The sequence below is a fragment of the Carettochelys insculpta genome, chromosome 1 (genome assembly GCF_033958435.1).
Source record: "Carettochelys insculpta isolate YL-2023 chromosome 1, ASM3395843v1, whole genome shotgun sequence".
In the NCBI taxonomy this organism is placed as follows: Eukaryota; Metazoa; Chordata; order Testudines; family Carettochelyidae; genus Carettochelys; species Carettochelys insculpta.
In genome coordinates this window covers 282,263,516-282,289,009 of record NC_134137.1, presented here as the reverse complement: position 1 = coordinate 282,289,009, position 25,494 = coordinate 282,263,516, and the positions used below count along the sequence as shown (strand labels likewise).

General features: G+C 47.2%; 1 protein-coding gene across 1 annotated transcript; it reads right to left on the bottom strand.

Moving 5' to 3' along the window:
• Nucleotides 1–1,462: 1,462 nt before the first annotated feature.
• On the bottom strand, nucleotides 1,463–24,521 carry FAM83F (family with sequence similarity 83 member F). The gene is given in 5 exon segments (XM_074983914.1): nucleotides 1,463–1,719; nucleotides 1,722–2,322; nucleotides 3,422–3,543; nucleotides 12,425–12,592; nucleotides 24,078–24,521. Coding segments are annotated over 5 exon segments (1,455 nt in total). The 3' UTR covers nucleotides 1,463–1,599.
• Between the last annotated feature and the right edge of the window lie 973 nt (nucleotides 24,522–25,494).

Sequence of the window (25,494 nt, the reverse complement as noted above, 5' to 3'; positions counted from 1 at the left end):
TAAGGCATTTAGCGCAATTTTCCAAGCGCCTGTCTTCACTGTAAATTTCATTAGCTCAATTTATGGTGCACTAAAATTGACATAATATCAATATCATAGTATCGATGTAACCTGATGGGTGTAGTGTTCAGCTGGAATTTAAAATTCTGAATGAAGGGTAGTGACGAAGTGCCATGTCTTTAAATCAAATTCATTAGCCTCCAGATTATGTCCCACACGTGTTCCACACTGCTCCAAAGTTCTCTACTCTGGCCTCTTCCATCTCCATTGCTCTCAGGTGTGGAGGAATTAGGCAACAGGAAGACCATTTCAATTTGGTACCTGGAAGCCTGTGCCTGTAGGGCCAGAAGGGGCTGAAAATTTTCCTATCTTTGCTATTAGCATGGCTGTGGGGTCTGTGGTTCTACATTGACCTCTGCCATCTCTTTTTTGCTGCGCTTCCTGGTGCCAGCTGCTGCCCCATGTGGCAGCTAGGCTGTGGGTAGGGGTTGTGCTTGTATGATAGGATGAGAAACTTCCTTCCAGCTGTTTACATGTTGTCCTGCCCCCCACATCCCCTCCCTGAGAGGCCCCACACATTCTGGAACTTTTCCTTGCCCACATCACGTGGCAGCTAGTCTGTGGGTGGGGATTGTTTTTGGACGAGAAACTTCTTTTTGGATGTTTACATTTTGTCCTGACTCCCACATCCCCACCCTTCCCTCAGCCTGCAGGCACCAAGCACTCTGGAACTTTCCTGCACCCAGCCACATCATGTGGCTTGACCCCGCATCAATAAAAGGAGAATGTTGTGGAAGGTGCCAGGCACCTTGCGCACAGTGAGAGTCCTGTAGCCAGCCAGGGGAACTCTCCTTTAGTGGGTAGGATACTGGGGGGGGCTGGCAGCTATTTGGGGGTCTTTCAGCCGCCTGGGGGAAGTCTCCCTCAGTGGACACAATTTTCAGTCAACAGAAGAAAATCCTTTGTCACTAGAGTGTCTGTACTCTCAGAGCAAATTTTTTGTATGGGCTTTATCCAAAGGCCAGGGAGCTGGCTATAATCAGGTGTCTTTTAGCTGCCAGGAGGAAGTCTCCTTTGGCGGACACAGTTTTCAGGGGCTGGCTACAACTGGGGGGGTCTTTTAGCTGCTCAGGGGAAGTCTCCCTTGGCGGACATGATTTTCGGATATTTGGTTAACATGGCAAGGGAATGAGGGAAAAGAAATGTAGGAAATGATATGTGGGAAGAGGAAGTCAGATACCTACAGCCATTTGCGAGGCATTTACTGCCCATGCTGAACCAGTGAAAATACCCAGAATGCTACAGGGCTTAGGGAACTGTGGGATAGGTTCCCACAATACACCGCTGCAACGTTCAATTTTGGTGACTTGTGCATGGCAACAATTAGTCGATTGTGTGGGGAGCCTGTGGGAAGGAGAGGATACTCAAAACTGAACTGATAAAACCCACTGTTAAACTGATTTTAATAAAATTGATTTTAGATCCTACTGTAGATGCAGCCTTTGTCATTTTAAGGCAGAGAGGATAATAAATTGTGGGAGCTGCCCTTGTGTGTCTGGGTTGGGGGAGCCCACAGGCACTGGGGTAGGGGAGGTTTATCTAAAGTGTCCCCGTTACTGTGAACACTGACAGGTCCTTATCTGCCATCTTCATAATCACAAACTCTTCTCCTAAGAGTTCCTCCATGGCAAAAGAATTGGCCTCAGTGTTCATGACTGACAGGGCCGTTTAGCCTTTCTGCTGAAAAACCAGCTGCCGAACCTCTTACCCTGCTTGGAGTTGGCTTCCCCGTTGGCAACAGAGCTGCCAGCCCCATCGTCCTTCTTGGTGTCGCGAACAGACTCCCTGGATTTGGATTTATTTTTTGCATGGAACCAGGAGAAAAATTTCTGGGGACTCCGGTTCACTCTGCTCAAGTTCTCAAATGGTGGCACAATTTCTGGTAGCACCTGCTCCACCGTGATCAAGTCATTCAGAAACTGATCCAGCCGCTTCTTTGACTCACTTTCCTCCTCATTCCCTTCTGACTTCTCCTGTGCCTCCTGCCTCTGGCGCGAAGCCCAGAGTAACATTTCACCAGGGGCAGCCCCGGTTACTAGCCCATACTTGGGGTTGATGATCTTACGAGACACAGTGGAAGTGCGAAACTCCAATTTTCCAGCTCCTGAATGAAAAGGGTTCACAATGTTCAGCTCCTTGTAGAGATTGACCTCCTCAGAGATGGCATAGAGCTCACGAAACTCAATGTCAAACACCTCCACATTCTGTCCCGTCAACAACAAGAGGATGTTTCTGTCGATGTGGGATGAGCTCCAAGTGAAGCTGGCAGTAGAGAAGCCACTGTTAGATTTTTGCACAGAGGCAAGGACACCTGACACCTCTCTCCACCCCAAAATGGTGACCTTTCAACCCTCAGCGTTCCGAAACATCGGGTACTGCAACCATTTGAGAAGCGTTTTACTCATTTGAGTGGCATGGTACATGTATTTTTAAGTCTGTTCGGTATTGTACAGATGGAGAAATCTGGTAGAGAAAGCTGCATAACCTTAAAGTACAGTTCCCCCAAAGATTCAGGCAATCTCACATAAACAGCTGTTGCTGAATTGGCAGGAGGGCTCTCTATACTGCGCTGCTAACCTGTTCTAGACAGGAAACCGGCCACAGTGGGCAATGGGGAATCCCAACTGGTGAAGAAGAGGAATTCTCTCACTCAGTGGAATGTCTGTTGACACAGAGATACTCTGTCCTCCAAAAATCTGTTCTGTATTCTCTATCCTGTGCTGGAGCAGGTTCAGCAGAGGGCAATGAAAATGATTGAGGGGCTAGACACATGGCCTATGAGGAGAGGCTGAGGGATTTGGGCTTATTCAGTTTGCAGAAGAGAAGACTGAGGGTTGATTTAATAGCAGCTTTCAACTTCCTGAAGGGAGGAGCTCTAAAGAGGATGGAGAGAAACTGTTCTCAGTGTTGACAGATAGCAGAACAAGGAGCAATGGTCTGAAGTCATAGAAGGAGAGGAGTAGGTTGGATATTAGGAAAAACTACTTTGCCAAGAGGGTGGTGAAGCACCGGTATGTGTTGCCTAGGGAGGTGGTGGAATCTCCATCCCTGGAGGTTTTTAAGTCCTGGCTTGACATAGTCATGGGATGACTGAGTTGGGATTGATCCTGCTTGGGGCAGGGGGCTGGACTTGATGACCTCTTGAGGTCCCTTCCAGCTCTGTGATTCTATGATTCTATCCTACAACAGCAAACTTCTACAAAATGCGCAACTGGACACAGCAGCCTAAATAGGAAATGGACTGGACAACTGGTAAGTGGGATGCAGGGGAAGGAAGAAGGCTGCTCTCCACTTCTCTGAGGTAAAGCATGAGATAGACCTTATATAAGGAATATGGGTATGACCTAGGTGAGTCACCTACCTGTAGGACCCAGTGGCCACTTTTTCACCATCAACCATCAGGAACCGGGAGGCCAAGGTGCCTTTGATCTTCCCTGATGGCATATAGAACCCAACCCCCGTCACAAAACGTACACGGATGTTCTAACAGGAAGGTGAAAAAACAAGTCACAACAAACAGTGCATATAGAGAATCAGATAATCCCCCAGCTCCAATGCCATGACCCCAGTCATTTCATTTTACCTCATCCCACACTGGAGCTTATTTCACATTGACCAACAGAGCTTAGAAAGGTTGCAGAAGGGCTAATGCAAAGCAGAATGTACTTCTGCTGTCCATCCCAGCTTGTCACTTATTTTTCTACACAGATCATTCTCCTTCAAACTGGGGGCCTGCCCAACAGATAAAATTTGTTTGCAACTCTGCCTGCCCCATTCACCTTTTTATCTCAGCATTCAGAAGTTTAAAATGCAAGTAGAACGAAGTTTTCAAAATCTAAGGGAAGAAAATGATACTCAGTCTCCAAATCCGATCTTCAGTCTCAGGAGACCCAGCCCAAGTTGGAGAGCGAATTAACAGTGGCGTTTTTGCACTCTCTGAATTCTGGGTCCACTCCCACTTACCCGTAAGCCACTCTGCCACAACAGGCTAGCTAGAGAGCACTGTGCATTGCGGCCATAAACTCCTAACCTCTGCATCTTCCTATGTTGTGAGGAATGGGGAGGAGAGCATCTTCTGTAGGGAGAGTCACCTGTTGTTAATGTAGAGGGGCTGAAATGGAGACCTGAGTCAAGGCCCCATGCTCTGGTCTCATTTTTCCTGTCATAGGGAAAAGTACGGCTGGGTAAAAGGAGGGAAATTAAAAATGTGGACAATTCTATTTTCACAGACAAAAGAACACTCCAATTTTCTGGACCATTCCAACAGAAGAGATGCCTCTGGCCCCCTATAATGGAGGTTTCCTGGTCTCCTTCTGTAGGGTTACCATATTTGAACTTTCAAAAAAAGAGGAGGCACCTGAGAGGGTATGTATCTCTATCAGTATCTAACAACTCACACTGTATTAATGTGGTTTATGTTGTACAACCTAAGCTGGTAGATACCGATACATACCCTCTTGGGTGTGTCCTCTTTTTTGAAAGTTCAAATATGGTAACCCTACTTTACAGTAAGAGAACTACTCACCTCGCCAGTGGGTTGGGAGGGATTCCCAGGCAACTAGGAAATCTACCGGGACATTGCAAATAGATCATAGGGCATGACCAACAACAGAATCTCTTTTAGATATTCGGTGGAATAAGAGCTAGTTGTATTAATGGCCTAAATACACTAGAAAAATGCTTACTTAAGGCTACATGACTTTCAGTATCAGATGTTTGTCTACACATAACATAAAAACAGAGATTTGAGGACACGCATGCTGTGCTAATTTGCCTGATTAGACCTATGTCATAAGTTTAAAGAACCACGTGACCCTGGTTTTATCAGACTGTTCTTCCAGCCATCAGTGAACTTACTGTGACCAAAGGAATCCAGAATTATTTTTAAAATCCTAGTTTTCTAAATAGAATGTGTACTTTTCAATTGGACAATTATATCTGTTTGCATTTGCTCAAGAGAAATGCTGCAGTGTTAGTACAAATTCTAACTGAATATACTGTAATACTTGCAGTCTTACAATGCTTGGTGTGTTTGAAGTGCTGCGCAAATATTAGCTAATTAACCACCACAATACCCCTATAAATATTACTACCTTATGTCATGGATGGAGAACCTGAGAAAGTCAAAGTGACTTGCTCAAGGCCTTGCAGTGAGTCATGTGCGTGGGATACTGAATGCATGTCTGGGAGAGCACACCAGAAGCAAGGATGTGCATGGTGTTTCTCATAACATTTTTATTCATCTGGTTTTCCACTTAAGATCTTTTTCTCTTTAACCAACCTGGATTTTTCGGCATACTAGTCAACAGCCCATAATCTTCAAACAGAATGACCTCAGTTTTTCAAATTATTCAAAAAAGTAGAAGAGGTTATGTGACTTCATTACCAGGAAGCAATCTGTTTACAGAGAGCAGTCTATGTGAGTACAAAGCCAGGCATGTTACAACAGTATTTAGCGAAGCAAAAGTTTTGCTGGATTTTCATATTCCATTTCTAGCTTTTCATAGAATCGTAGAATACTACGACTGGAAGGGACCTCAAGAGGCCATCGAGTCCAGCCCCCTGCCCCAATGGCAGGATCAAGTACTGTCTAAACCATCCCTGATAGCCATCTATCTAACCTGTTCTTAAATATCTCCAGCGATGGAGATTCTACAACCTCCCTTGACAATTTATTCCACTGTTTGATCACCCTGACAGTTAGGAACTTTTTCCTAATGTCCAACCTAAACCTCCCTTGCTGCAGTTTAAGTCCATTGCCTCTTGTTCTATCCTCAGAGGCCAAAAAGAACAAGTTTTCTCTGACCTCCTTATGACACCGTTTTAGATGCCTGAAAACCCCTATCATGTCACCCCTCAATCTTCTCTTTTCCAAACTAAACAAGCCCAATTCTTTCAGCCTTTCTTCATAGGTCACATCCTCTAGACCTTTAATCATTCTTGTCGCTCTTTCCTGCACCCTCTCCAATTTCTCCACATCTTTTTTGAACTGCGGTGCCCAGAACTGGACACAATACTCCAGCTGAGGCCTAACCAGCGCAGAATAGAGCGGAAGAATGACTTCTCGTGTCTTGTTCACAACACACCTGTTAATGCATCCCAGAATCATGTTTGCTTTTTTTGCAACAGCATCATACTGTTGACTCATATTTAGCTTGTGGTCCACTATAACCCCTAGATCCCTTTCTGCTGTAGGCCTTCCTAGACAGTCGCTTCCCATTCTGTATGTGTGAAACTGATTGTTCCTTCCTAAGTGGAGCACTTTGCATTTGTCTTTTATTAAACTTCATTGTGTTTACTTTAGACCATTTCTCCATTTCTCCAATTTGTCAAGATCATTTTGAATTATGACCCTATCCTCCAAAGCAGTTGCAACCCCTCCCACTTGGTATCATCTGCAAACATAATAAGCATACTTTCTGTGCCAATATCTAAATTGTTGATGAAGATATTGAACAGAACCGGTCCTAAAGCAGACCCCTGCGGAACCCCACTTGTTATACTTTTCCAGCAGAATTAAGAACCATTAATAACTACTCTCCGAGTACGGTTATCCAGCCAGTTATGCACCCACCTTATAGTAGCCTTATCTAAATTGTATTTGCCTAGTTTTTTGATAAGAATATCATGTGAGACCATATCAAATGCTTTACTAAAGTCTAGGTATACCACATCTACCGCTTCTCCCCTATCCACAAGGCTCATTATCCTATCAAAGAATGCTATCAGATTATTTTGACATGATTTGTTCTTTACAAATCCATGTTGGCTGTTCCCTAACACCTTACCATCTTCCAAGTGCTTGCAGATGATGTCTTTAATTACCTGCTCCATTTCCTTTCCTGGCAATGAAGTTAAGCTGACTGGCCTGTAGTTTCCTGGGTTATTCTTATTCCCCTTTTTATAGATGGGCATTATATTTGCCCTTTTCCAGTTTTCTGGAATCTCTCCTGTCTCCCAAGATTTTCCAAAGATGACAGATAAATGCTCAGATGCATCCTAGAATACTCAAGGAGCTGATAGAGGAGGTATTTCATCAGGCCTTGGTGACTTGCAGACATCTAATTTTTCTAAATGATTTTTAACTTGTTCTTTTTTATTTCAATTTCTAACCCTATCCCTTTCCCGGTAGTATTCACTATGTTGTGCATTCCTTCATCAGACTTCTCAGTGAAGACCGAAACAAAAAAGTCATTAAGCATCTCTGCCATTTCCAAGTTCCCTGTTACTGTTTCTCCCTCCTCACTGAGCAATGGCCCTACCCTGCCCCTGGTCTTCCTCTTGTTTCTAATATATTTATAAAAAGCCTTCTTGTTTCCCTTTATGCCTGTAGCTCGTTTGAGCCCATTTTGTGCCTTAGCCTTTCTAATCTTGCTCCTGCATCCTTGTGTTGTTTGCCTATATTCATCCTTTGTTATTTGTCCTTGTTTCCATTCTTATATGATTCCTTTTTTACTTCGAGATCATGCAAGATCTCCTGGTTAAGCCAAAGGTGATCTTTTGCCATATTTTCTATCTTTCCTACGCAGAGGGATAGCTTGCTTTTGGCCCCTTAATAATGTCCCTTTGAAAAACTGCCAACTCTCCTCAGCTGTTTTTCCCCCTAAGTTTTGCTTCGCATGGGACCTCACCTACCAGCTCTGAGATTACCAAAATCTTCCCTCCTGAAATCCATTATCTCTATTTTGCTCTTTTCCCTTCTCCCCTTCCTTAGAATTGTGAACTCTATGATTTCATGATCACTTTCACCCAAGCTGCCTTCCACTTTCAAGTTCTCTACCAATCCCTCCCTATTTGTTAAAATGAAATCTAGAACAGCTTCCCCCTGGTAGCTTTTTCAACCTTTTGGAATAAAAAATTGTCTCCACTGCAATCCAAGATCTTACTGGATAGTCTGTACCCTGCTGTTTTAGTTTCCCAACATATATCTGGATAGCTGAAGTCCCTCATCACCACCAAATCTGGGGCCCTGCATTGACTTTGTTAGTTGTTTAAAAAAAGCCTCATCCACCTCTTCCACCTGGGTAGGCAGCCTGTAGTAGACTCCTAGCAGGACACCACCCTTGTTTTTCACCCCTCTTAGTCTAACCCAGAGACTCTCAACACATCCATCTCCTACGTCCATCTCCACCTCAGTCCAAGTGTGTACATTTTTAATATATAAGGCAACACCTCTCCCCTTTCTTCCCTGTCTATCCTTCCTAAACAGGCTGTACCCTTCAATACCAACATTCCAATCATGTATTATCCCACCAAGCTTCCGTGATGCCAACGATCTCATAGTTGTATTTATTTATTAGCACTTCCAGTTTTTCCTGCTTATTACCCGTACTTCTTGCATTTGTATATGGGCATCTAAGATATTGATTTGATCTTGCCTCCCTGTTTTGCCCCGACCCTCTTTTTACTCTGACATTGTTGCCCATGCTGCCTCCCATTTCTGACCCACCTCCCAGGTTTCCATGTTCTCTACTTACCTGTGGGCTTTGCTGCCCTGCCCCTGTCAAACCTAGTTTAAAGCCCTCCTCACTAGGTTAGCCAGTCTGTGTTCAAATACGGCCTTTCCCCTCCTCGAAAGGTGAACGCCATCTCTGCCTAGCAGTCCCTCCTGGAATAGCATCCTGTGGTCAAGGAAGCCAAAGCCTTCCTGGTGACACCATCTTTGAAGCCAGGCATTCACCTCTAGGATGCACCTGTCTCTGCCTGGGCCCCTACCATTGACAGGCAGGATTGAGGAGAATACCACCTGCACCCCAAACTCCCTCACCCGTGCCCCCAGAGCCCTGAAGTCACTCTTGACCTGCTCAGCATCACACTTCGCAGTATCATTAGTGCCCACATGGATGAGAAGCATGGGATAGTAGTCAGAGGGCCAGATAATCCTCGACAACATCTCTGTAACGTCTCGGATACGAGCCCCTGGCAGGCAGCACACCCCCCAAGATGAAATCTCAGGGCAACAGATGGGCGCCTCCGTCCCCCTCAGAAGAGAGTCCCCGACCACCACTACTCTACGTCTCCTCCTCACAGTGGTGGCAGCAGACTTCCCAGCCTTGGGGCTATGAGGCTTCTCCTCTGCTGTACGGATTGATTCTTTGTCTCCTGTATTAAGTACAGCATAGCAGTTTCCTAGTACCACAGTGGGAGGGTTCTGAGCAGGGGTGGAACACTGCCTACTGCCAGAAGTAACAAGCCACCAGTGTCCACCCTGATCTCTCCCCTCCTCCACCAGTGGTTTATCAGCTGTCCTGTGTAATGGGACAGTTACCTCAGCTGTCTCCACATGAATACTATCCAGGAACTGCTCGTGGAGTTGGATACTCCTCAACCCGGCCACCTCCTCCTGTAGCTCTCCCACCTGCCGCCTGAGAGATTCCATCAGCAGGCACCTTTCACACTGGATGGTCCCCCCAGCCTGGATAGCAGTGAGTGGGAACTGCAAGCCACAGTCCCTGCAAAGCCACACCAGGATCTGGGTAGACGCATCCATGGTCAGACAGTCTGTCTGGCTACAGGCACAGGTGGAGGAGACAGTAGTAGTGCTGGCACAGGTGTTGCAGGTCTTCCTAACCATCATAGGCCTCCCTCTGCCAAACTCCCTCCCAAACTCCCGTCTGCAGCTCCCTGTCCGCTTTGCTCTGCTTACTTGTTTTTTTTGGTAAAAAGAAGTCAACTTTGATTTTTTTTTTTAATTAGTAAGATCTGAAAATGACTCTTTACACAGACACAAAGGAAGTAAAAAAAATGCAAAAACCTCCACACAAACTCCTCTGTCACAGAATAGAGACAAAGATAATTGCCATGGCTTCATGAGCAGAAAACACAAATAGCACACAATTTAATGACTATCAAATGATAATTACCTCCAAAAACATATTTATATAATGTTTCTTCTCCTGAAAGACCTCTGGGCATTTAAAGATTTATAAATAAACTACACTGAGGAAATGATATCCCTCCACTGAAACACACTCACTTCTAGGATGGAGCACTACCATGCCACTCAATAGTTTAAGGATATGCCTATATTTGACCTGGGAGGTGTGATTCCCAGGTTGTGTGGATGTAGCTATGCTAGTGCTGCTCAAGCGACTGCCTAAAAGTATCAGCATGTCTGCAATGGCCAGGATGCCCTCTCAAGTTTGCTGCCCCAAGTACAATCTCTCCCAAGCCCTGGGTACATACTTAGGAGCTAGCACCTAAAAATAGCAATGTGTCTACTCCAGCTCAGGTTAATTACCTAAGCTAGGAATCATTCCCCCACCAAATTAAATACAGCTGCATTACTCAGTGGTTTGGGCATTGGCCTGCTAAACCCAGGCTGTGAGCTCAAGGGTCCATTTAGGGATCTGGGGCAAACAGATTAAAAAAAAAAAAAACTGCCAGGAATGGTGATCGGTCCTGCTGTGAGGGCAGGGGACTTGACTCAATGACCTCTGAAGGTCCCTTCCAGCTGGATGAGATAGATAGGTATATCTCCAACTGGTGCTTGCTTTGCAAATGACTTCAACCACAGGAGACCTGGTTTTCATCATGAGCAATGACCAACTATTTCCTGCTAGGAACTGAAGCAAGCTAATCATGGCCTCATAGAACCCCTGCAAGCTACAAGCTGTAGGCCTCACAGTGGGTTATGATACATACATGGAGGGGACCTGTCCCTCTCTTTAATGTGAAGTTCTTCCCACCGTGCAAACGCTACACCTCAGCAGGTAGATTAGACCCAGACCTTTATTCCATCTCTGGCACCAGCATATGAACATGTTGTAACTGATGCTATCTTGGTGCATATAGAACTGAGCAAAGGTGGACAAAAATTAGTGATCTAACCACAAACCCTAGAGACCAGCGCTGAACAGATGCCCATTAGGAGAGCCAACTGGGTACCTCCCAGGCCATGTCTTTACCCAGGAAAAACACTGGAGTCAGAAAATTAGCGTGTAGTGCTGCCAGTAAGGATACCAGGCAGTTAGGTCTGCTTACTGGTTAACTGACCCTTGGCAGTGAACTCCAGTGGTGGCTAGCCATGCTGGGCCACAGCAGATCCAGCCTTGGGCTGGTGGGCCAGGCAGTGGGACCTCACCACCATGGTGGGACCCCATGGTTGGGGTCACAGCCACAGCAGAGCCAGGCAGCAGGGCAGGTGAGGCAAAACAGATAAATGAGAGCACCTAACTGATTAACTAGTTAACCATTTTAACACACCAAGTTACCAGGTGCCAGTTTTTATACCAGAAGCCATAGCTGAAAAAGGACCCTGGAGGTTCCAGTGATCACTGCTGACTGGGTCATTAAGGCTACGTCTACACGTGCACCCAACTTCGAAATAGTTTATTTCGATGTTGCGACATCGAAATAGACTATTTCGATGAATAACGTCTACACGTCCTCCAGGGCTGGCAACGTCGATGTTCAACTTCGACGTTGCTCAGCCCAACATCGAAATAGGCACAGCGAGGGAACGTCTACACGGCAAAGTAGCACACATCGAAATAAGGGAGCCAGGCACAGCTGCAGACAGGGTCACGGGGCGGACTCAACAGCAAGTCGCTCCCTTAAAGGGCCCCTCCCAGACACACTTTCATTAAACAGTGCAAGATACACAGAGCCAACAACTAGTTGCAGACCCTGTATATGCAGCACGGACCCCCAGCTGCAGCAGCAGCAGCCAGAAGCCCTGGGCTAAGGGCTGCTGCCCACGGTGACCACAGAGCCCCGCAAGGGCTGGAGAGAGAGTATCTCTCAACCCCCCAGCTGATGGCCGCCATGGAGGACCCCGCTATTTCGATGTTGCGGGACGCGGATCGTCTACACGTCCCTACTTCGATGTTGAACGTCGAAGTAGGGCGCTATTCCCATCCCCTCATGGGGTTAGCGACTTCGACGTCTCGCCGCCTAATGTCGATTTCAACTTCGAAATAGCGCCCAACACGTGTAGACGTGACGGGCGCTATTTCGAAGTTACTGCCGCTACTTCAAAGTAGCGTGCACGTGTAGACGCAGCCTAAATGTCCAGTAGGCCCCAGGCAGACTGGGGTGGAGGAAGGGGTGTGTGAGCTCTCCAACATGCTCACCTCAGGTGCCTCCCAGGAAGCGGCAACTATCTCTGCATCTCCTAGATGCAGGACTGGCCAGGGAGGCTCTGAAAGCTTCTTCCATGAGCTGTCTCTGCCCCCACAGTTCCCACTGGCCGCAGTTCTAAGCTGAAGGAAGAACCTGTCAGTCAGCCAAACTATTGCCTCTTGAAAGAGTGAATGAACCACACAGACAGACCTTCTGCCAGTGAAGGAAGTGTCAGCAATGCGGCAATACAGTGGAACAGCTGTAGCATAGACATGGTCTCCATTGTACCACTGTATTTTACCTGGATCTGGAAGCCATTGAGATCCAAACACTTGCACATCTCCAGGAAGAACTTCACACCCTCCTCATCCAGGATTATATAGACAGGGATCCGTCGCTTATATGCTGCTTCCACAATATCCTGGAAAATGTCCCGGTCAGTAAACAGATCCATTACCAGCGCAATGATCTGGAAGCAAGGAGGGGGTAGAAAGAAGGGCACATAAAATACAATATTAGAAATGAGGGGTGGGGCAGGGTGTGCAAAGACACTAATATAAAACAGAAGGATATGGAAGCCAGGCCAACTGGGCAGTGAATACACTCAAGGCATAGGAAAGTACATGCCTGAGCACAATTCAGTAATCTTACCATCTCATTGCTTGGCTTCCAATACCTGCACATGTACATGGAAGGAGTTTGTTAGTTCTTGCTGGAGCTCTCTTGTCATTTGCAAGGAATGCTGTAGAAATATTACTCAGAGGCCTGAAGAATAACACAGTTACCTGTCCAGTTTTTACCTCCACTGTGAGACCTCTCTGTCACGTTTATCTCACAGCGATTTACCTATATGTGATGAGACCCTGGAAAACCAACATTTACCTGTTCAACACAAGAGGCCAGGGAAATTATGAGATGGGAAGTCAGACCACTACAGGTGAAGGGGAAGAGGGGAATTTTGTTCTTCTGTTCCACAGATTCCCCTGAGAACTCTCCTGCCTGGGCTGGGTTCACAAGGAAAATGGCTCTAAATCCGATATATATCAAACACACCTCCTGCTCATATTTATAAGAGCAAATCTGGTTTGGCATTCAGTTCTCTGTTGGAGCTACAGTTGTCCTCCCCTTTCATTTTAAAGTTCCCAACAGGATACATTTTTCCAACACAGACTTTATAAAAGTGCAAAAAGCTACACTAACATGATGTTAAATTCACAAAAGTCTGAACAGTCAGTGGTTACAGGTAACTACAAAGCAAGAGTGTTGGCACCCTTTACAACAGAGGAAGCTGATCTCACCCTATTCTCCCTTTTTAGAAGTCTAGAAGTTTCAAGTTCCAACTCGCCTCATCCCCTTGACTTTCCCCAGCCTTTGGGAGGCAGTGAATGAATGACTGCAGGAGGCTGCTGCTTTCCAAGTCTCATTCATTTACAGTGGGCATACAGACTTGGACTGGCAGATCCCTCCCTGTCTATACTGGGCTGGAAACAGAGTTGTCTGAATAAAGTTTAAATTCCATGGGCACTTTGGCAGCTGCATGTGTTAAACGGAGGTAGCACCACTCTGTGTTAAATTCTTCATAAAGCCAATCAGCTTCCCAGCACAGTGTGAAGGAGAGTTCCTTGCCTTCAGGTGAAAATTGGAAGATATGCAACACAGGTTTCAAAGGATAGTAAGTACAGCAAGGTGAATGATCCTCACTAGAGGAACAAATTGAATGCATGAAAGAGATTGCCCTTGTATGCTACAAAGGCATATTCTCTTGTTCTTCTTTGTACAGAAAGGGACAGCCCACTGCCAAAGGCCAATGTTCTACTAGACCCATTCTGGTAGCGGAGTTTACCGCATGGGATCAGTGATTAAAGGGTGAATAAGTTATCCGCACAATCACCTCTGTGACATTGGGCCAAATATGGGCAGCTAGTAGCAGAACACTGGCCTGACATCAGATAGGCTCTGAACTGGAGATCCCAGTGCAAAGGTGAAGCCAAGGTGCACCTCCTGGGGTCAGTGCTATGTGCCGTTATGCAGAGGCCCCATATTTCATTCCTAGTCTTTCGATGCCTGGCCATCGTAAGCCCTGCATATAACAGGGAAACATTTTACAAATTTCTCATGATGGGGGTACGGATTTAGCTCTTGCACTAGCCATAATATGAGCCCTCATTTAGACACCCTGCCAATTGCTGCTTCAGTTATAACAAAACTTGTCAATTACACCTGGGTTGACCAAGTCTCAGTGCTGTGGTTAACAACAGTAGCTATGGAAATCTAGTCTACAGTGGGGTCTCAGCTGCTAACCCCTGGTGAAGCTGTATGGGACTGATAATGTGCGAAAGTTTCAGAAGACATCTTCTGTGTTGATTAGACGGGTTCTCACAGGAAAATTTTTGGTTGCCTCAGAGTGCGGCCACCAACTCTTGCTAGTGGCTGCACTGACATTTTTCCTGAAATACTTAGCTAATTTTAGGAAAAAACAAATAAATATGCACCTCTGTGGATCCAAATCCTTGTAGTTTATGCATATAGCTTTGGGAGGTTTTGCACACTCAATAGTAGAAATAATGCTGTGAAAGGTGATGCTTGCATGTTTGTTGCAAGACCTAGGACAGATTAAGCCCCGAATGGGAGCTGGTCAGAAAGGGAGACCGTGGTGGCCTAGGGCCACATAGGTGATAGTGAGCCTGTGTGGCTGGAGCTGGGGTTCAGTAACCATCACTGTGTGGTCAGAGCTGTGCACTGGAAGCCAGGGGTCAGAGTTTGCTGCCACACAGTTGGGGCCAGGGGTCAGCACCCACAGTTGGCTCTTACTGCCAGGTGGCTGGAGCTGGGGACCAGAGTCAGCGGTCTGAGCTGTGGCCACAGAGCTGGAGCCAGGGGCCAGTGCCGAAAGCCTCACAGCCAGATTCCAGAAGTTCCTACTGCTGGTCAGTCTGCTGCCCAATCATTCCACGGTTGAAGTCTGACGCTTACCCTCTCCCTCACCCTTGTTCCTGGGGACTGCTGAGGCACAATGTTGCAGAGACTGATATTCCCCCCTACATCCCATCTATCGCTGTCCAGAAGCCTGGTAGCTGTGTGAAAAGCCCCTTGTGGCTGCATTTGAGAAATGCTGAACTGTACCCTAATGATTACATCAATGCAGAAAGACTGGGCTCACATTTAGCTCTTGGACTTCCCAGCAGAAATGCAGTGTTGCAGACACAAGCCTCTAGCCCACATGTCTGCAATACGTTCTGTGATGAACTTGACACCACAGTGTGGTGATTCCGGGCTCTGGAGTCCCATGTGGCTTTTGAAGCCTTTAATTACAGCTTCTCAGAGCCACACCCATGGAGTGCACGCCACCTGTTGGTGGGATGAGTGCCTGGTGGGGGCAACTCCTGCAGTCACGGCTTGGGCCCCAGTGGCGTGGGCTTGCTTAGGTGGCCACAGCTCAGGTGGCCCTGGTTTGCTTGGCCCCAGCTTGCTCTGTGGCTCTGGTGAGTTGCCATCATTCAGCTTGTGTGGGGGCTAGGGGAGGGGGAGGGCATCGTTAGATGGGGAGGGAGACGAATACGGAAGGACATCTACAAGCATGGCAATCCCTAAATTACTATTTGACACCACTGCTCTAGCCAGAGGGCAAATACTCTATGCTGCCATATATCCTCCCTGTTTGTGCAGCTCATTCCCCTGGGGCTAGGGAGTGCTACTGAGTTCAAATGCCATTTATTAACAGGAATGCTTGTAAAATCTGAGAGATGTAACTGTGTTAGCCTGTTTCAGTGAAAAGAGCGAGGAGTCCTGAGGCACCATAAAGACTAGTTCTACTAAAGACTGCCCTAAAAATTCGTTAGTCTTTAAGGTGCCAGAAGATTCCTCGTCAACTTATTTAGCTCTAGCTTCTGCTATGGCTTTTGCATGTATGCTCAGGGTGACAATATTTCCTTACATTACACTTGATCTTAGCCTTCAAGAGGCCGAGAAGCCCATATGCTGAATATGGGAGATCTGGTAAAAGTATTCATATTCAAGCAAGCTCAGTGACAATCAGAACTAAGCAGCGCAAATGTTCAAATTAACATCAAGTTGACTTAGCCCTGCTAAAAGAAATACTGCACAGCTGGAGTCTTTTTATTTACTTTTACCTTTGCATGGGGAGAGGCAACACACACACGCACGCCCACACGCATCCCTCACACGAGTATGGGGGTGACTGATTAACCTGACCCAACCCTCCCTACCCAGTGCTCTCCATACTTCATGCCTTGCTGGGCCCCCCCAGGATTGACCTGCCTCTTCTAGAACCTGGAGTATGCAGGGTCACAGACAGTGTTCCCTGTAAGCCAAACGCTTGGGTGGCAACCCAAAAGAGAACCGAGTGTCGCCCAGCTGATTGGCAGAGCACCCACAGCTGCCCACAGCCAGCAGCGTGTGCTTCTATGGTGGTATACATCCATACATGCCTCGATGCATACAAGGAAATTACTCTGCAAATGGATGGAAAAAAATTACAGGGAACATTGGTCACAACCCGTGCCCCCATCTTCCAAGATTTCTGTCTAGGTTCATGCCAGAGCATAGATAGAATCAGCCTCTCAGTTGTGTGTGGGAGAAAATGGACAGAAGCTGCTTCCAGCTGCAGGGGGGTCTAGGTGGGGAATAGGAACGTCCTGGTCCCTGTTTGTGCAGAGTTGCTCTCTTTTCTCCTCCCCTGGCTCTCCTGTGGTTGGAAGCAACTTGTCCCTTCCTGCCCACACAGTGCTGAAAGGCAGTTAACCCTTCCAAGCCGCTGCTCGCCACTGACATAACCCAGACACCTCCTGTTCCCTGGCTAAAAAGTACATTGTGCCACAGCACTCAGAGAATCTGTCTGCACAGGCTTCAGTGGACCCAGCCAGAGATGGGGCTCAGCAAAAGAGGGCGCCTACAGGACAGAGGACACCACATGCCCTGGGGCCAAGACCTAGGGGACAGTGAGTGAAGAGGCCCGATGCCCTTGCTCAGAGGGCTGTTGTGGAGCCTGCAGGATTGGGGTACAAACAGGCTGGAAAAAATTTCCTCCCCACCACCACAGAGCTTAGCTGAGAGGCAGAGAATGTTCCCTGTGCCAGTGTTGTGTTGGACTTTGGTACCTGCAGCTCTTGGCTCCTCCTGGCCGGCACCCTGAGCTGGAGGATCTTGAGCCAATGTAGCCAAAGGCTGGGGGGCGTGGGGGGTAAAAGAGGGGAGAGGAAGGAGCCTGCCAGCTAGGTTGTTGGTAAGCTGAATGATCCAACCAGGGGCTGGTTCTCCACACCAGCGTTTCTCAGTTGGTGTTCCGCAGAACCCTGGGCTTCTATGAAGTGAAAGTAAGGGTTCCACAGTCAAGAGTCAGCAACCTGGGACTCTGGAGCCACATGAGGCTTAAGGAGTCATTTGCGACTCTGGATGCTGCTGACGCTGACTCCTGTGAAGATCTCTGCAACTCCCTGCCGTGCTACTGCTGCTGAATGGGGTTAAGCCTGGGGGTGGGGGGTGGGTTTGTGGGATGGGGGGCCAATTTGGGGGCTGAAGGAGGTAAAGCCTGGAGATAGAGAGTGGGCTTGGGGGCCCAGGGTGGTGGAGCCTGGGAATGGGGTTCTGCAAAATTCTTTAGAGTTTAAAAGGATTCTGAGGTCAAATAAAATTGGGAAATACTGCTCTATGCAGCGCTGTGGGTGGGGTGATGTGCCCCAACAGGGGGATACGGAGGAGCAGTGGGGGGAGTGGCTGAATGGTCACAACAGGGAAAGGAAAGTGAGAGGGGAAGCATGGAAAGGGGCAATGGATGGGCAGCAGAGGGGACATAGCCGGCCACTGCCGGTCCCCACAGCAAGCAGCCACTACTAGGTAGAAATGGGGTGGGGGTATGGGAGGAGGGCAGGGCCAAGAGACAGTATGCGGCAGGGGCAGCACTCACGGAACAGCAGCGGGAGCGGTCAGCCTGCATGCCGCAGCTTTGCCCAACCATGAGCCTTGTGCACTCACCCCCACCATCAGCCCCTGGACCCTCACCACTCTCCACTGGTGAACAGGCGGTTGGTAAGCAAGGATCCATCCAGCAATAGGACCCACCAGTATTGATGGAAAGGGAGAGACACAAAATACAGGACAATTGGCCCATTTTTTAAAAGCAGGGCACCCGTAGGAGGGCTTAAATGTAAGATGCTCCCTTAAAAAAGGGACATCTGGTCATTCCCTACGTATATTGCATCAATGAGCTGCAACTGAGACAGCCAGCTCAATGTTTTCAGCGCAGGACCGAATATTAAGTAGTACTTTATACTATTCAAAACTTTGCCATTAAGTCAGTGTGACCTTGGGCAACCTAGAGATAAGATAGGCAATGGGTCTCTTATTGGACCAACTTCTCTTGGTGAGATCACCTCACTCCTCTTGTCTCTCTAATATCCTGAAACTGACGAAATGGCTACCACAGAACTGCATACAACTTCAGCAACATAACTGCCCTCATCATGCCTCTGTTTTCCTAGTCTATAAAATGGGGATATCATCTACCTTTTTTAAAAAAAGGTGTTGGAGATCCTCAAAGAAAAGGCACAAGAGAGGCATAGACTTTTATCATCTTAGGGTGGCTGAAGCAATCAGCCACACTAAAATAATGGGGAGGGGAGGGCAAAATACTGCCAGTTCCCCAGTAAGTGCTCCAACTCCAAGAATAAATAGCAAGAGAGAAACACCGTACCTCAGGAACATCAAGTCTTCCTCCAGCACTCTGAACAGAAATCTATATTACAGTCCATACCTTCTCTTTGGGTGAGCAGCCCCTTTTATGCCTGCACTACATCAAACGTAGATGTGGACTGCCAACCTAAACAAAATGAAGTCACACAAATGATGCTCTGGCTCCTCTGCAAATGGTAGGAAAAGGAAACACCCTTGAAAATAATGATTGCCCTGAAACTTTCTGAGAATGGGTGGCAAATGCAACTCATAATGCATTTGCTCCAGGTTGTTTCTAATGCTGCCACAAATAGAATATCAGTATTTACATATTGGCAATGACCAGGCCAATGCAGACAGTAACCTGGTGATTTCGCTAGATCACCTGGAAAAGTGATAAAGGGGAAGTCTTGAGTATGGGGCTGCCCTGATTACGCTTTTTCACCATCGTTATCTATAACATGGAGACTGCTATTTGTGTAGTGCCACAGGTATACCAAACTCTTTACAGACATGTAGAGATTTGCGGGATCATACCAGCCTACCTCACGGTGGTGAGGCTTCATTTATTAATGCTTGTAAAATGCTGCTAAGCCTTAGAAATGTGCCATGTGTGCTCACCCTGCAGCTGCAAGGTAAGAGAGAAGATGCCCCCAAGGCCATGATTTTTAGTGTCTAGCAAAGTTACAAATATAAGCTCTCAGGCCCATCTTCAGAAGGTGTTGTGCAGGTCTCTTTTGAGGACAAGGACTGAGGGGCCAGATATTGAGTTATCGTTTTAGGAGAAGTGGTTGCTCATGGGTAATTGGTATTTTAATCTTTTATCTTTTTACTGTGGGAGTTCATTTGAGAGCATAGCGATTACCTGGTTTCATCCATATAGTTGTTACTGGAACATTACCAAAGTTCCCTGTTAAGTGAGCACTTGGGCATCTGCCCAGTAGAAATTCAGGTGCTACCAGCTGATTAGTAGAAAACTCGCAGCCACTCACATTAGGCAGCGTGTGTTTCCACTGGTGGTGCACATGCACAAATGCCTTGGTGCACATAACAAAATGCATTTCTCCCATGGATGGAAAAAAAACAGAGGGAACGCTGCACATTACCACTACATGAGGTACCCCACATGTTCTGATAGGCACACCCCGGAGTCCTGTATCTTGGAAGGTGTGATGTGGATAGTACTGGCCACTGTTGCAGTGGAGAGACAAGAGGTGAAAAACCTGCAGATGTTCTGACAAGGTCCTGGTGGTCCGAGGTTGCAAGAACGTGAGGAGCTTGGTGATTTGTTTGAAAGCCAAAAGAGGGACTTGGGGAGAACTTCTTTTCGGTTATGGTCTCCACTGACTATGGATTGTAATGGTTTAGTGATACCCAAGAGCAGCAACAGGCAGCCTCCGCTCGTGAGTGAGCTGCATGAGTGGCCCGCTTTCATTTCAGAGGACCACACGATCATTGTAACCAAGATGGTCTCTCAGGATAGGGCACTTTTGCTAACTGCATTTGCGTACTCACAATTTGTGGGGTGTGTCAATTGAACTGTAGCAGTGTTTTGACAGGATGCAGAAGGAATGCATGGCTCTCCTAGTCGATCTTCTATGCAATCCATACTCACCTCATTCCACATGCATGTCACTTTAGTAATACCAGTAAGAAAAAAAGAGTCTGGCAACCCTCAGTATGGATAATGGTAAACAAAATGTCTGGCGGGCCATACACAGAACACCAGTGGGCTGCATATGCCCCACAGGCTTCAGGTTGCCCACCACTGCCCAATAGGATTTCTGTGTGAGGTGGAGGGAAACAAGTAGGGGTGACAGAGAGTCCCCCCTCAACTAAAGCAGGTTTTCACAGGATATCTAAACAAACTGTTCCACCATGTGTTGAGCTGTAACAGAGTCCCTTTCCCAGACCTGAAAAGGAGCTGTGCATAGTTTCAAATCTTGTCTCTCCCTAATAGAAGCTGATTAAAAAAAAATTACTTCACCCACTCTCTCTCTCGCTCTCTAATATCTGGGACCAACATAGCTACCGCAATGTTCTCTTGGGCTTTGTCTACACTTAACAGCATTTACGCAGTAAGACTAGGTCTGTCTGTACTTGCACTCGATTGACAAAACTTTTGTTGTTCATGAGTGCTTAAGTCCCTATGCCACCCCAAACAACAAAGTTTTGTCACGGCAAGTGAAAATGTGACAAGCTGACTTTTTGAGAAGAAGTGGTATTGGCACTGTCTTGTTGCTAAAAGCTGCATTGTGTAGACATACCCTAAAGCTTTGCCTACAGTATAAAGTTTTGTTGCCAAAACTGCCTTTTGGTGAAAACACAGAGTGTACACACTGCAATGCAACTTTTGCTGGAAAAAACACCAACTTTCTGTGACAAAATACTTCCATCCCATAAGAGATTTCCCCTCCCTTTCTCGTCAACAAAGAGGCACTGCACAGACACCACCGGTTCAGTTTTGTTGTTGTTGACAGAACTGGATTCCACCAGAATCCCACAATGCCTGTCCTGGTGGATCTGCTCAGTGTTTTGATCTCTGCAGGCATGTGCCTCTCCCCTTTCAAAGCTCCAGAAACTCTATTCCATCTGAGTGAGCTGCTCTCTTGGGGAACAAAGAGCAAATCACTGGACTGTACCTGTTTCATCCTGCACTGGAAACCCAGTGGCAGGCAGACTGCTACTGCAGGGGATGGGGGAAAGATTGCAGTGATGCTTTCACATTCCTCGGCACAGAGAGCTCACGGGGCTACTCAGCTACTCATTATGCTGCTCCCGGCAGTGGAGAAGGCTGTGGGAGAACTTGTGGGGAATCCCAAGATGTGTAGCAATCAGCTCTGCTTTCCCACAACACTGCACCATGGGATACACACATACACACAGTGCATTGCTCACACTGTTGAGGCTGATATCCCCAGTGTGGCCATGATCTGTCACAGGTGGAGTTTTTGGTGACAAAGTTTGGTAATTGTAGACAAAGTGACCACAAAAAACTTCCATCCCCCAGGAGCTTGTGCGTGCGTGCACACGGATGAAGGTAGTTAAGCGCTAGAGAATGACAAAAGCTTTGTTGCTCAATTGCCAGTGTAGACCAGATAACACGAGTAGGACAGGCAGGTTTAATTACAGAAAGGGCCATTAAATGTTCAGTGGCTTTTAACATGCAATCACCCTTCAACTGGAAGGGTCACAGGTTTTTCTGTTTGTCCAGCTGAGCAAAAATAAAACAAAAACGAGCAACTTTTGGCCATCAGGCACAATGGCTGGTATAGCCCAATTCCTTTCCCTTGCCAGGACATTTCCACCAGTGTAACTGTAAAGTGGATGCACAATGGATATAGAAGGCTATTACAGTAAACTCTTTCATATCTGGCAGCCCTGGCACTGGGAGGTTACTGGATATTCAGACATTCTGGATAATAGAGAGGTATATCAAGCAACACATTGTACTTAAAAAAAAACCCATTAGCTATTAAGAAACAAACAAAAAATGTATGCAGAGTACTTTAACAACAGTAGTATTGTACACCGTAAACTTATACTTTATTTATTTTTATTATATTCAGTATGCTGTACTTACAAAAAATGCAACTAAAGTTTACTTATGGTTAAAATGCCCGTTATTTGAGAGTCCTAGATAACAGAATGCCAGATATGAAAGAGTTTACTGTAACTCAGAATAATAGCATTTTACAGCCACTTTTCTCTCTCTCTCTGTGTGTGTGTATGTGTGAGTGTGTGAGAGAGAGAGAGACTATACCAGATGCTGAGTAGGTCCTTATTATTAGACCGAGTGAAACAGAAAAGGAAGGGAGAGCCATGGGGTTGGAATCAGTTATCACTACTCCAAATCTGAGGAAGTGGGTCTTACCTGTGAAAGCTCTTTACCTAGCAAATAGATTTGTTAGTCTTTAAGGTGCCACAGGGCTGCTTGTTATTTGTGAAACTACAGACTATCACAGTTATCCCTCTGAGTCTAGTTGAAGAAAGGATCTTTTCAGAAAGCTACTTCCTATTCCGCATAGCAGATAAATTATGCAAATCTGTGCCAGATACGTCTATATGGGGAGATCCAAATGGCTCCCATTACACACAGAAAGCAGCAGGGAAGGGGAGGGATCAAAGTAGCCTCCCCATCTGACACCTTTCCATGGGCGCCAAGAAAACCTGTGCCAGAAAAGAAGCCATTTTAAACAGGATCTTCTTCCTGGAAGCCTAAACTCAGCTGACATGAGAAATATTCTTGAAATATCCATGTTCTATGCAAACTTTTGGAATCTTCCTATTGGTTTGTCTTCTTGGCAGAAAAGTACCATCATTAACAACATTTAACAAAAGATAAATACAGCTGTGTATTGTCTCATATCCAACTACTTTGCAATCAAGAGTAAATTGAGAGTATTCAACTCACTAAACTATTGATTTAGACTCTGTCAACAAACAAGCCTATCTAAATTTACAAAGAGGTTAAATAGTTTCACCAATATGAGAGAAAGAAAACAGTTGAAACAGACTCAGTGTTTGTCTGATCCATGGCCAAAACTGACAGTACAAAACAAAACAGGGCTCCCATATAACACCTCATTAAGAACAGGTTACCCAGTTCTGGATGTCCTGTAGTACCTTATAGACTAACCGATATTTTGGAGCATAAGCTTTCATAGGCAAAAACCCACTTCATCAGATGCATCTGACAAAGCGGGTCTTTGCCCATGAAAGCTTATGCTCCAAAACATCTGTTAGTCTTTAAGCTGCCACAGGACTTCTTGTTATTTTTTAAGATACAGACTAACTGGGCCACCTCTTTGATACCAGTCCTGGATGTACATCCTTGAGAGAGTCACTTCGGCAAAACTTTATTTTGATTAGCAGTAAAGTGAAACGATGGAGTAAAGTAAGGGAAATTCTGGACAGGCCGCTAGTTGGCTACATAGCTCCCAGGGGCCCATGGCCAGCGGTTTCCAGTTTGACACAGCAAGGGAAGTCAATGTATGTATTGTGGGGGTGGGGACTGTGGCCTGATTGCCCCGCTGCCTTTTTCCATCCCTAACCCTCAAGTTCAAGCAGTGAATGACAGCTCCTCCCTAGAGGCCCGTCAGTGAGTCCCCCGACCTGCACCATGCAGGCTCCGTGGCGCAGCGGCTGGCGAGGAGCTGCTGCCAGCCCTGAGGGAAGAGGACCTGAATGGAAACAAGCCCCCGAGCGCACCCGCAAGCGGCGTGCGGCGGCCCAGGGCGAGGTCAGCCCGGGGCACACGCCCCTACCTTGTGCGCCTGCTGCAGCAGCTCCCGGACCACCTGCTTGAGGTGCGGCGCGTTCTCCTCCTTCCGGGGGTGGGTGAAGAGGCTGACGCGGCTGATGCCGCGGTAAAAGTTCCTGTCCGTCCAGCCCAGGTCCAGCGGCGGCACCTCCGTGTCGGAGCGCTCCGGCCAGTAGGCCAGCGAGAGGCCCTCGCCCCCGGCCTCACCGCCCTCCAGGTGCGCGTCATAGTGGCGCCAGCCGGCCGGCAGGGCCCGCAGCTCGCGGCTGGAGAGGAAGTCCCGCAGCTGCCCCTGCTGCAGCTGCTGCCGGTAGTCCGCCTCGCCCCGGGTCACCAGCGCTTCCAGCGCCCGGCGCTGCTCCTCGCTGTAGTAGAAACTGGCCTGGGCCTCGCTCACCTTCTCGTTCACGTGCGTCTCGTCCAGGCACAGCAGCTGGGAGGCCGCCATGCCCGCCGCTCACCTGCCGCCACCGGGGGAGACGGGCGGGGCCTCCTCACCTGGCCGCCGCCCGCCCAGCGGGTGGAGCAGTGGCTGAGGGAGGCGACCCGGCTCCGCCCCGCCAGGTCTACTGCAGCCCCTGCCCCTCAGGGCACGGGCCGGCCTGCACAGCACCCGTGGAGGTGGGAATAGGGCACTGCGTTGCAACTGGCCAGCACACACAACCCCCAGAAGCATAAGAACATAAGAATGGCCATACTGGGTCAGACCAAAGGTCCATCCAGCCCAGTATCCCGTCTGCCGACAGTGGCCAATGCCAGGTGCCCCAGAGAAGGGGAACAGAAGACAATGATCAAGTGATTTATCTTCTGCCATCCATCTCCTGCCCTTGTACTGAAGGCTGGGGCACCATACTTTATCCCTGGCTAATAGCCATTTATGGACCTAACCTGCAAAAATTTATCAAGCTCTTTTTTAAACCCTAATAGAGTCCTGGCCTTTACAGCCTCCTCCGACAAGGAGTTCCACAGGTTGACTGCGCTGTGTGAAGAAAAATTTCCTTTTATTAGTTTTGAACCTACTACCCATCAATTTCATTTGGTGTCCCCTAGTTCTTGTATTATGGGAAAAGGTAAATAATTTTTCTATATTCACTTTCTCCACACCATTCATGATTTTATATACCTCTATCATATCGCCCCTCAATCGCCTCTTTTCCAGACTGAAAAGTCCCAGTCTCTCTAGCCTCTCCCCATATGGGACCCGTTCCAAACCCCTAATCATCTTGGTCGCCCTTTTCTGAACCTTTTCTAATGCCAATGTATCTTTTTTGAGGTGAGAAGGCCACATCTGCACACAGTACTCAAGATGTGGGCGTACCATAGTTTTATATAGGGGAAGTATGATATCATTCGTCTTATTATCTATCCCTTTTTTAATAATTCCTAACATCCTATTTGCTTTACTAACTGCCGCTGCACAC